This window comes from Trematomus bernacchii, unplaced genomic scaffold (assembly GCF_902827165.1).
Source record: "Trematomus bernacchii unplaced genomic scaffold, fTreBer1.1, whole genome shotgun sequence".
Lineage (NCBI taxonomy): Eukaryota > Metazoa > Chordata > Actinopteri > Perciformes > Nototheniidae > Trematomus > Trematomus bernacchii.
In genome coordinates, this window is record NW_022987720.1 from 18,610,738 (window position 1) to 18,623,046 (window position 12,309).

Below are 12,309 nucleotides of genomic sequence, written 5' to 3' on the forward strand. Positions count from 1 at the left end.
CAAATAGCGCTGATATTAAGCATCTAAATTACTATCACGTTTTCTTTGGGCGATGCTCTGTCTGCTATCAGTCCCAGTCTGTGCCCTGGGAAGATTCATTGGGCATGTTGAGTCACACTCAGAGACTGTGAAAGTTAGACTCACAGTAACATTTACAGTCTGAAAGGGCAGTGACATAACACTGTAGGCCTAATTAGTTAAGAGGCAAACGGAGAGTGACTAAGAAAACTGAAATAATCAATGTAAATTACCCTGGGAAACATAAAGACTTTGGGAAATAAGCCGTCACGTCACCTAGTGAAACAGCCAGGTGACTTTTATTAACCTATCACTCATATACATAACTTTTTTCATGTCAAACAGCATTTGGCTCAATTTCAGGAGTGATTTAGTAGTGATGCTGATACATGATACAATGAGAACTCACGACCATTTGATGAGTCACACATGAATCACTAGCATGATTCATGATTAAAAACAGAAACACCAACCCATACAGAATAGTGCGCAAACCCTTACCACCACAAGGAGTCCAAAATGCAACGGCTGCCATTTCAACATGTAGGTTTCATAACGGTTTATCCAAAGAAATGACACTTGCAGATGGTGACAGCTGGGAAAAAGCCTTTGGGAATATATTAAGTTTAGACGGGAGGCTAAATATTCAAATGACAACCCGTTGACATATCAAACCAGAACTTTTCTTCCATTCTACCCAATGTGTCAAGTAATTATTCTTAGCGAGACAACAATCGGATAATCTTTGTTGTCACCATGTTCTTGATACCAGAACATTCTTTACGTAGCGTTTAAAAAGAAGTCCCCTCTCATGTTTGACCATGGTGCTGATTCAGGTGTTTTTAAAATCACTGAGACAGCACTGTTTCCCCTTTGCTACGCATTCAGTCAGCTGATTCACCACAACCCAGCGAAGCCGCTTTAGTCATGTCAACACTGTCTGCCAACATAGTTTTAAGCACTCGCAATAGAAACCTGTACACAACCCTGCAGTGAAGGGTAATGCAGTTGCATCACCTAACAACCAACAATCCTAAACAAACAGTAACACAAACTAGCTCCATTACAGTTCAGATTCTGGTATGACTACAGTGAAGTGAAGGGATACGTCTTAGAAACAGATGGGGTGTATGAAAAAGCTCCTAAAGAGGTCAACGTCTTAGCCAGCTCTACTTCTCCTCCATCTGTTATTATGAGAGTTGTTTATGCAGGTTAGGAGGCGATCTCTGTAAACACAACAACATGCTGTCCCTGTTATCGAAGAAGACAGCAACAGGGAGAAATGTTTTAATGCTGGGGAAAAAGCAGAAATATGTGGCTGTTTTTACCTGAGGTTTTAGTGTTGCCATACGATGTGTGAAAGAGGTTGTGAGAAGTCATCTTGAGCAGTTCAATGGGTTTTGGCTGGGGATAGTGTGTGAGACCTGCTGGAGATTAGATCTACTCAGTAAGTAATAACATTAGCCCGATCCCTCTCAGCACATGTGTGTACAGAGCTTTAAGTTAATGAGAGAACCTCCTTAGCCATGGGAAGCTACCTCTATTTCTGTCCCGCTGTTATCATCCCATGTGTTTGTGAATGTGGTCAAACAAGCATGTACAAGGACACAAACACTGCCAATCAACATGTTTTTATCGCCAGTATGAGACGTATTTTAATTGATGTTGATTTGTCTATTTTAAGCCATGTTACAGGAAATAATGCAACAACAAGCGACCTACAAACAATCGTACAACAACACCATAAGGCCCACAGTTATGTGAGTTTACCTGGAGCTTGCTGAAGCGGCTTCACGGCTGGACACAAGAACGTCTGAAGGCTGGACACGCAGAGTTCACTCACTGACCCCATAGCTTCAGTGTGATGTGTGTGTCTGTGAGGGATCTGTTGGTGGCTGTGTGAGTGCTTCCTCCTGACGATTCAGATTGAGATGCTGCTGGGAGTCACTCAGTCCAAGGAGAGACTCCAACTGTGAGGAACTCCATTCGGTCACTTATTCCCCCCCCCCCCCAGCTGCTGGATGAATCCTGCGCTCCCCAGCCAGTCTCTCACACTCACCTACTTTCTCTTCCCTCTCGATTAGAGCGAATGTGCAACTTGCCAGGACGCTGAAATCACTTCTGCTTTCGCCCAGTTCCCCTTTTTTGCTGGTGTCTCAGGCTCTCTCTATCCTCCTCTGCTCTGTCTCTCTCTTCCTCTCTCTCTCTTCCTCTCTCTCTCTTTCTCTCCCACTTGCACTCTCTTGATACTTTCCATACTAATTCAAGCAGATATTCTTAGACATAACAGAATGCACACACAAATGGAAAAGTCAGCTTGTACTTTAAAGCGTATGTTAATGTACCTTCAGGGCAGATCTCTATTTTCTGTTACTTTGTTTTTGCTGCAAGCTAGTTTGCCTGATAAAATGTAGAAACCAAAGGAGAATTAATTTAAGAAACAGTTCATTAAATTGTTTTACTGTGCATCAGGCTCATGGAGAAATATCCGCAGCACATTTATTTGTTTTGTGCCCTGCAGTGTTTGAGTTCCATCTCCACTGTAGCTTTTTAGCTGCTAGTCACTCATCATTTTTTTTGGCTTCAAAAGCCTTGTATATAAATTCAAGATATCATTGTTGCTTGGCAACGGGGTGAAATAAATAATTTGTTCCTGGGCAAAACACTGGGAGCCATTTGTTTTGATCAGATAATATCTTCACAGCTATTGAGGTTATTCGACACAGTCACATTTTCAGGGTCTTGAAATCACATGACACACATACACTCACTCACTCACTCACACACACACACACACACACACACACACACACACACACACACACACACACACACACACACACACACACACACACACACACACACACACACACACACACACACACACACACACACACACACACACACACACACACACACACACACACACACACACACACACACACACACACACACACACACACACACACACACACACACACACACACACACACACACACACACACACACACAATAAACCGGTCTGGTTCTGCTACAGATGTGCTCTTAATCATCGCAAATCAATTTCATTTTGGATTTCCAAAAATGTTTACCAACTCCTGAACTCCTGCCACTCTGAATTAGCCTACCTGCCAATTTCACACAGTCTCTAACTCCTTAAAGGTCCCATGTCATGGCCATTTCTACTGCTCATATTTCCATTGTTGAGGTCTACTAGAATAGATTTAAATTGTGCAATTTTCCAAAATCACATTGGTTTCGCATACAGCATCTCTGTATACAGTAGTATGTGTATTCACTCTCTGTCCTAAACGGCTTGTTGGAGCTCCTGCCCCCCCCCTCCCTGTGAGCCCAGTGTGCTCTGATTGGTCGGGACGTTGCGAGGCTCGTTGCGAGGCTCGTTGCGTTGCGAGCTGCTGCGAGGAGCGGGCAGGTTTCCGGGTTGGCGATACAGCGAGTACAAGCGAAACTCATCCTGAGCACACACAAACACTCACAGCCAAAGTAAAAACAATAAGTGTGGCTTGATATTGAGTAAGAAAAAGGTTTATAACGCTGTGAGAATGGGTCTGCGGAGAGCATTTCTCCGCGATCCCAACTCGTCTATTACCAGCGTTTACCAGCCAAGGGATCCTGGTGTGTGAGGTGCTCCGCGGATTGGTCCGGTCATTTGTTGTTGATTTGGGTGTTCACACGTCACAGAACCCAGGAAGCAAACAATGGAAAATTAGAAATCTCCAACGAGGCGTTTTGGGGCAGCATAGACAGGTCTTTTCTGTGTTAGAGTTTTACTCGCTACAGGGTGTACTTTGAGGGTTTTTGACTCTGCAGACCGTTTACATGCATAAAAACCTTCTTAACACACAAGGGGACGGGTAATAACCGGAAAAGCATGACATGGGCCCTTTAATAACAGCTCTCTCATTTAGTGTCAGTCACTATTAATGATCAATTCGGCCCTTCATCAATGGCAAGCATGTCAGCAACTCAGGCTAGGTGGCATTACAGAACCCATCTAGCTATAACTGACATATACTGCATTTCTTCACCCTGCCAGGCTCTGACATGACCTCTGATCTAACAATCATTGCTCAGTTCATTGCCAGAGGGCCGAGTGCCCTGGAGTGACCCCTGCCTGAACTGCATAGTCAGTCCTGACCATTGTTTAGCGCTGCAGCTGCACATCGCCTTGTCATGGGAGGAATAGCGACACTGTACACGTTGAAGTCAGCACAAATGTCGTCTTTTCTTTTTGAATATGCATATTCCTCCCCTACCGCTTTGCTCCACATTACCTCTCTGAATAAGAGTGTGTTGTCAGCAGCAACTCAGTCAGCACCTGCCGTGAGTTTAAATAAGTAAACAGGTAGATAGATAGATTGATAGATAGATAGATAGATAGATAGATAGATAGATAGATAGATAGATAGATAGATAGATAGATAGATAGATAGATAGATAGATAGATAGATAGATAGATAGATAGATAGATAGATAGATAGATAGATAGATAGATAGATAGAGTGTGTTAGACTAAACTGCCAAGTGGCCAGGCCTGAGTCCCCATAGCCAAATGTAAGTACCCTAATGAAAGCCATAAACGCAAATGAGCCATAGCAATAACGGTAAACTTTAATTCAGTATGTCTATTGCCTCATATGGTCTTGCAGGTTATTATAGTGCAACACAGCGTTGGAGACTTAGAGCACCGATTGCAGTCACTACAGGCTCGACTTAAAGGTTTCCTGAAGAGTTTTTAATTAAGCCCTGTTGAACTGTTTTTCAAGGATTTTGTCCCCTTTTGGTTTATCCCATGTAACATTACAACTTAAAGGTCCCATATCATGGCCATTTCTACTGATCATAATTCCATTGTTGAGGTATATTAAAATAGATTTACATTGTTCAATGTTCCAAAATCAAATTGGTTTTCTCATACAGCATCTCTGTATAGTATGTGTATTCACTCTGTGTCCTAAACGGCTTGTTGGAGCTCCTGCCCCCCCCCCCCCCCACTCCCTATGAGCCCACTGTGCTCTGATGTGTGTTTATGTGTTACAATGGCGTTTGTTAGCAGCCAGAAAATGACACCAGTAATGACGGCAGGTCTCCCTTGTAAAAGAGATCATTGATCTCAATGGGATTTTTTACCTGGATAAATAAAGGCTACAAACAAACATACAAACAAACAGATGAGAATGCTGCGTGGGGTCTGGGTGCCGTGTTGGCTGGACGTTGCGGGGCTCGCTGCTCCGCCCTTTGAGACTCGAGGAGCGCCGTTTCCTGGTTGCTGCGTGGGGTCTGCGAGACAGCGAGACACGGCGAAACTCAGCCTGAAATCAGCCTGAGCACACACACGTGAGTGTGTGGCGAACTGTGAGTGGAGATCCACGCAGCTGCGGCTGAGAAAAGCTCTATGCAAGTAAATGGGACTCCCTGATAGTTGAAAATCGACGCTAAAGGTCCCGCCACTGCGTTTGATAGTGACGCCAAGGGATCCTGGTGTGTGAGGAGCTCCACAGATTGGTCCATTTGGACCAATTGGTCCATTGGGTCGTCGTTACGTCACTTGGTGCATAAAAAGCTACATAACACACAAGGGAACGGGCAATAACCGGAAAAGCATGACATGGGACCTTTAACATTTAAAGTTAAGGAGTAAGGATTGTTGGGGCATAAACATTGCTCAGTTTAACAGTCTGCAGTCATAATGATAAAGACAAACACGCCACTGTCTACTCACTCAGATGGTTTTAAATGGTAAAATAACTTCCTATAGCATCAATGCATGTCACATTACCACACTGTGTAGTGTGTAGTCCCTGCCTTGAACTGGACCCACACATGCACTCTGTTATGCATACATGCCACCAGGTGGATATAGAATGGAACAACACCTTTTATTCTTAAAACCAGAAGGGCGTTAGTCATTCACAAAGTAAAATGTACCATACAGCAGATTGAATTCGTCTAGGTTGAAAAATCTAGCAGAAAACCTTCCACCGCCTCAGCAGGCACGTCTAGCGGGAGAATCTGATGAAAAATACTCCTATGTTTGTCTTCAAACAGTCAGGTAGGTAGACACATCTCCTGTGTGATAAAAGAGTTTCCCCATATGGGTATGAAACCAACCGAGAGCTCGCTGAACTGTGTTGGTGGAACTCCTACACTGTAGCATCACATTCAGTGATTAACAATAGCTGGGTGGAAGCAGAACAAGCACCTATGCGGAAACCACTAAACAACAACCGGAATAAAGCTTATCAGGCTGAATATGGATTTAAGCAACGTTATCCAACACCCTAGCCCACGTTTCATTTCCTGTCTCAATGCCTTTAACGCTTTTCTCTATGTGCTTCCCTTAATCTTCATCTCTCTTTGATTGGTGTAGATTTAATGATGGAAAATAAAGGCGTGATGCTTTCATCAGCTTACTATTCTGCACTGTAGCTTTTCTTGGTTTATTAAGTAGGTCTACAGCACAAGTGCAGACCTGGATTCACCTTGAAGTGACATATTTCAACGACACATTTTTATTTTCATGTCACACTTCTTTTTCTTTTACTAGGAATACGATATGTCTGCACACGTCCTCTGAGATTTGGCTGCTGCTGCTTTGACAGAGTATGCTTTGAACGAGAGAGGAGCTTTGTGCAGGAGTAAACCTGTCTGATGATTGGTAGAGAGTGGCAGTATACATTTGAAATCAACTTATTACAGACCAGCAGAAGCTCCTATATTTCAAACTGAGAGCGAAGGTGAAACCCATAACCACAGAAACCACACCTGCAGCTAGTGCACCACACCTATAAACCAGCACACGATTTCCTTTGTTTGCACACATTTCTTTATGCAAAGGAAAACTGAGCTGCATTGACAAGTGCAGGTAGATTGCAAAAGAGCACGAGAAAAGAAGATGATGATTCTGACAACGTGCAGCTCAAAGCCTTTGAAGTGAGGCTTGAAACAGAGCACACCCCAATGAATCCAGAGGTTGCTGATTTAGGGAACCATCACAGTTCAAAAACACAGTATGGTAATTCTGTCCTAAATCTTTAGCCGGTGACTTTACACATGACACTGCAAGACTGTAAAATTATCCTCAAATACACAGCATGGGGTTGTTGCATAAGTCTGCATCAATAATAAAGTAGAGCTGTACGAAAATAGTCTGTTTGAATCTTGACAGCGGATGGATTATTTCTATCCTCCCTCCTTCTCAGCTTCAAGTACGCTGAACAGTCACGGTGCTCAGACACAAGAGATGATATTACTTACTCATTCTGATCCACAAGCTCCTGATTTGACTAAAGAGGTGTCAGGGACAGTGAGAGTGTTATTTGAATGCGCTAGGAGTTTTGGCATGTCCCTTCTCTTGTGCTTCACACTTAAGCAGATAATTACATAATCATTGCCCTATTCATTGAACATAGGAAAGTACTGACAAGGGAAGACGACTGCAAATTAATATGATTATCCTCTCAGAACAAACATTATGTATGTGAAAAGTCACATGTTCCTTGTGTCTATGTCAAAAACACAATCAAGGGGCAATACTTTAGCTGGGTAAGTGAAGAAACAAAATACAGCTTTATCACTATAAAGCCCTCATTGGTAGTAAGGTTAGATTTCAGTTTTTTGGATCAATTATGTGGGGTACCAGCCCTCCCTTCTGTGTACAGAGCATCAGTTTTGCAATGAGGCCATTTCTGATGGTTCTATTTTGAGATGCATTAAGCTCACAGAAAAAATGAAACTGCTAAATAATTGAAGCAAAGCCTCTATCATTGCCCAAACTGAGCCATCAGCTAGCTCATCATGGCCTTGACATCAACAGGGCGGGGAGGACATCACCCTATGTGTGATTCAGAACTTCCTCTAAAGACAGTTTTACAAGAACGCATTTTGTGAAACTGTGTCATCTGAACATACACCTCAGAAGAGAAGCCAGCTTATAAATAAATCCTTTTGCATCTCAATTCCCCCAGGAACTGAACTTTTCTGTCTTTCACTGCATTAACTCTACTGTCTATGTGGATTTCTACAGTGTCCACAATGCTCCCATACTGTAGCTGCAGTGCGATGCTAAATAATTCATCAAAGATAATTTTATACCCCTTTGGCATGAATACCAAAGGGGGCACCTGTTTTACGATGCCATCTAAACACACAACAGGATTTTCCCTTTCCTGTGAAAGTGTTTCAATGTAATCAAGTAATGAGTCCCTTTATGAATTACGAAATTATACACAGTACAGTCTGCCATGCTCTCAGTGACAGTCCCACCACACTGTCACACTGACAGCAACATCAGTAGCTGTCTGTCATTTCCAAACACTTGGCACAGCAGATATCCAGCAATGCTTGAAACCCCGAACATACAGGGGTAGCCAACTTTACAGGGCTCGACTGTAAACGTCCACAACATGCAAAACAGTGTGGGAGGACGACAAACCGTGATTCTCCCCCTCCATGCTGGTGGTCCTGATGCTGCTGCAGGCGGCACCGTCCGGGGATGTCTCTCGCCAAGAGCTCGCAGCAATCCGGATACCTTCCTCCTTTCCTTTCCGGTGTCCTCCTCGCTTTGCTCACCTCCCAGGTTTCAACTTTACGGCAGGCTCTCTGAATATTCTCGACAGCTCACTCAATGCTGGTACTTTCCAGGTTGTTGCTGTTTTGTTTGTCCCCAGTTTAAAATGTGTGTGTGTGTGCCGATCTCGGCTGGCTGTTGATATCCAGAGGAGCCGGAGCACATGTTAGCCCCACCCCTTCCAGATGTGATGTCACAGTCTTACTTTGTTATCTGCAAAACTGCTATGCTGAATATTAGGACCTTGAATATTTCATTTATTTCCTTATTCACTAGCTGTCATCACATCCTTTAATACGATTTGTTAAAACATTGTTGTTTCTTATTTTCAGTTTGCTTCAAGCAGTGGCTGTACGAGAAAGACGTGGAGGACCAAGAAATGCTGGCCAGATTGGCAAAGACCGGAAGATACATAACAGAGAAAATAATGGATATTAACAAGAAAAAGAAAAAAAATACTTTAAAAAAAAATGTTTATAATTTCTTTCTTTATAATTTGTTATTTTTAAATGAAATGCATCTATTTTAGATGATATATTTATTTAGATGTAGGTTTTTTTTGTAATATTATTGTATTGTTAATGTATAATTTATTAAATAAAAATACTGTTATGAACACTATACAATGTCTTTATTTTGATAGTTACCAGAATACATTGTATATTTAATAATAACATAAACTGGTGATAGATTAATGCTGGTCTGCTGGTCTGCTGGTATGCCAGCAAAACCAGCATATGTTGTGTTTTGGTCGCTTGTATGCTGGTCTATGCTGGTATGCTGGTGACCAGCAAACCAGCATACTATGCTGGTCCCCAGTATGATCCACCAGCATGGACCATGCTGGTGGATCATGCTGGTCCATGCTGGTCCATGCTGGTGGATCATGCTGGTCCATGCTGGTGGATCATGCTGGTCCATGCTGGTCCATGCTGGTCCATGCTGGTCCATTCTGGTCCATGCTGGTCCATGCTGGTGGATCGATCATGCTGGTCCATGCTGGTCCATGCTGGTGGATCATGCTGGTCCATGCTGGTCCATGCTGGTGGATCATGCTGGTCCATGGTGGTCCATGCTGGTCCATGCTGGTGGATCATGCTGGTCCATGCTGGTCCATGCTGGTCCATGCTGGTCCATGCTGGTGGATCATGCTGGTGGATCATGCTGGTGACCAAAACACAACATATGCTGGTCCATGCTGGTCAACACCATGCTGGTCCATGCTGTTTTTTTCAGCAGGGAGCTTAATCGCTAACTCAATTTTTACTTTCTCCTCCTAAATGTATACAAAAACATACATTTTAAAACTTCTTTCCTATAAACTTACTTGACTGAAAATGTTATCAGTTTTTTGTTTTTGTATGTACTTTTTTATAATGTTCCTGTAATCATATTTATTTATATCACTTAGGCCAGGGGTAGGGTACCAGCTGCGGCTGTTTAGCCCCTCTGCAGTGGCTTCCAGAAGCTTCTACAAAAAAAGACATGGAAATAAATAACACCTTTAAACTTGTGAGAAATTAGCAAACCACAAATAATGTAATCTTGAAAGACATTTCCAAAACAAGCACACAGCATGTCCTGCTTTATATGTTATACTGGGTAAAATAGCATTGGACTTTCAGCATTTCCCTTTATTTTTGATCTAGAAGTTCATAGATGACAAAACCTAAAATAAGCTGTGTTGTGATTTGCGGCTCCAGAAAAACTTAATTTGGTGGCTGAGAAGGAAAAGCATTCTTTTAAAAGTAAAGGTTGCCGACACCTGACCTTGGCCCTTTGCCTTATTGTTGCTGTTTTTTTCTGGGGCCTGTTTTCGCCTGTCCTCTGCTGTGCTGTTGTGCTGTGGAGGATTTGCCCCAAAACATCACGGATGCTGTGCTGGTCTGGGAAAATGGCCCTCATCGTGTTTCTGCTGTGCCTGTTAGCTGTTTTGGACAGTGAGAAGTTCTCTCATCATCCTGAGAAGTCGACTGGGTTCAGGTCTGTTCTGCCGCCCGCTGTGGGCATCCCCTGCAAAGGATCGGATGTGTTTCGCGAACTATTTCCAGTTGCCTTGTCTCAGTCAATCAGTTCGGCAAACTATGTTTGTCTCTTTCGCTTGCCTGCCATGATGGTTCTTCAGGACTGCTTTTTGAGCTCTAGTCACACTTTCGCAGACCTTGCTGGTGATTTCAAGGTAGATGATAATTTAGGTGTGTCGATTAAGAGGAAAAGATACCTGTTTTTTTTGTTATTATTGCTAACTGGTAATGTACAACCTAATCCTGGTCCGCCCAGTAGTAGTAGTCAGATCGCTACTCCTGCTGATTTTAAAGCTAGGTCTGGGTTGGGATTCATCCACTTGAATGTGCACAGTCTTTTACCTAAACTAGATTTTGTCCGCATTTGGGCGAACTCGACTGACGCTGATGTCATTGTTTTATCAGAAACGTGGTTAAATAAATCTATTTTGGCCTCTGACATCTCCGTAAATGGTTATAATGTATATCGTATCAACCAACCTAATAAAGGTGGTGGCGTTGCCATTTATGTGAAGAATACTTTTAGTGTAACCACATTGGTTTCCAAATCAATCAGTAAGCAACTCAAATTTTTAGCCTTAAATATTGAAGTGGCAAAGGGTCAACAGGTCATGGTGGTGGGCTGTTACAGACCCCCTCAGCAGTCAAGGACACTTTGTCTTCGTTAGCAAATCTTTTATCTAAACTTGACTACAAGGAAATAGTGCTACTTGGCGATTTTAGCTGGGACTGGTTAACTACAGTGTCAGAGGATTTTAAAAATCTTTGTATCTCATTAAATGTTACTCAGATTGTTGACAGTCCTACTCGCCCTAACATTAAGTCCCCAAATAAATCCTCCTTAATTGATCTCATTTTAACTAATGTTCCCCATAAATACTCATCTGTGGGAGTATTTGCAAATGATGTGAGTGACCACTGTGTTGTAGCTACAATCAGGGACACTAAGGTCCAAAAGGTTAAACCTCGCATTATAATAAAGAGAGACACAAAACATTTTGTGGAGCAGGGTTTTGTACATGATCTGTTTGGGTTTGATTGGGGTAAAATCGATCTGTGTGCTGATGTTGAAACTGCATGGTCTTATTTTTATCTTGGTTTTATGGAAATTATTGATAGACATGCACCCCTGCGTAAATTTAGAGTTAAGGGACGAAACAATCCTTGGTTTTCTGCTGAACTGTCTAGTCTCCTTCATGAGAGAAACAAGGCCTGGGCAAAGTAGAAAATCAGGCTTAGAGGTAGAATGGCTTCGTTTTAGGCAGCTAAGGAATAGCTTCACATCGCAAATCAAAAGTGCTAAGACTAAGTATTATATGTCAGTTACCACAGAAAACCTAAATAATCCTAGAACATTTTGGAAAGCCATAAAATCGATATCCACCGGTGAAATCCGAAATGAGCTACCTCCTTGCCTTACCACAGCATCTGGCACTATATCGGACAGGGCCACTATGTTAAATTGTGTTAATGAGCATTTTGTGTCCTGGGGCTCTCTGTTTGATTCTGTTACTAACTCTGTCTCGGTGAACACCACCGAAGCAGACTCTGAACAATGTGATTTGGAAAACCCTTTTAATTTCTCTCCTTTTACTATTGATGTTGTTCATGAAGCCTTAACCAAGTTAAGGCGCATTTCCACTACAGCGCGGAGCGCGGTTTAAGCGTGCCGTGCCG

The 12,309-nt window shown here is 42.6% G+C and overlaps 1 protein-coding gene across 4 annotated transcripts in view; it reads right to left on the reverse strand.

Annotated features, from left to right (window-relative positions):
• The window catches only part of cyth1a (cytohesin 1a), a 40,544-nt gene extending 31,860 nt beyond the window's left edge, over positions 1 to 8,684 (reverse strand). The window contains exons 1-2 of one of the 4 annotated variants that reach the window (XM_034142544.1): positions 1,789 to 2,046; positions 1,347 to 1,445 (exon numbers count right to left, since the gene is read on the reverse strand). In XM_034142544.1, coding sequence (XP_033998435.1) covers positions 1,347 to 1,445; positions 1,789 to 1,870 — 181 coding nt within the window. In that variant the 5' untranslated portion in view covers positions 1,871 to 2,046. Of the gene's footprint in view, positions 1 to 1,346; positions 1,446 to 1,788; positions 2,050 to 8,473 lie in introns of those variants that run through there. The other 3 variants (XM_034142543.1, XM_034142548.1, XM_034142546.1) reach the window with 3 other exon arrangements.
• Positions 8,685 to 12,309: the final 3,625 nt, after the last annotated feature.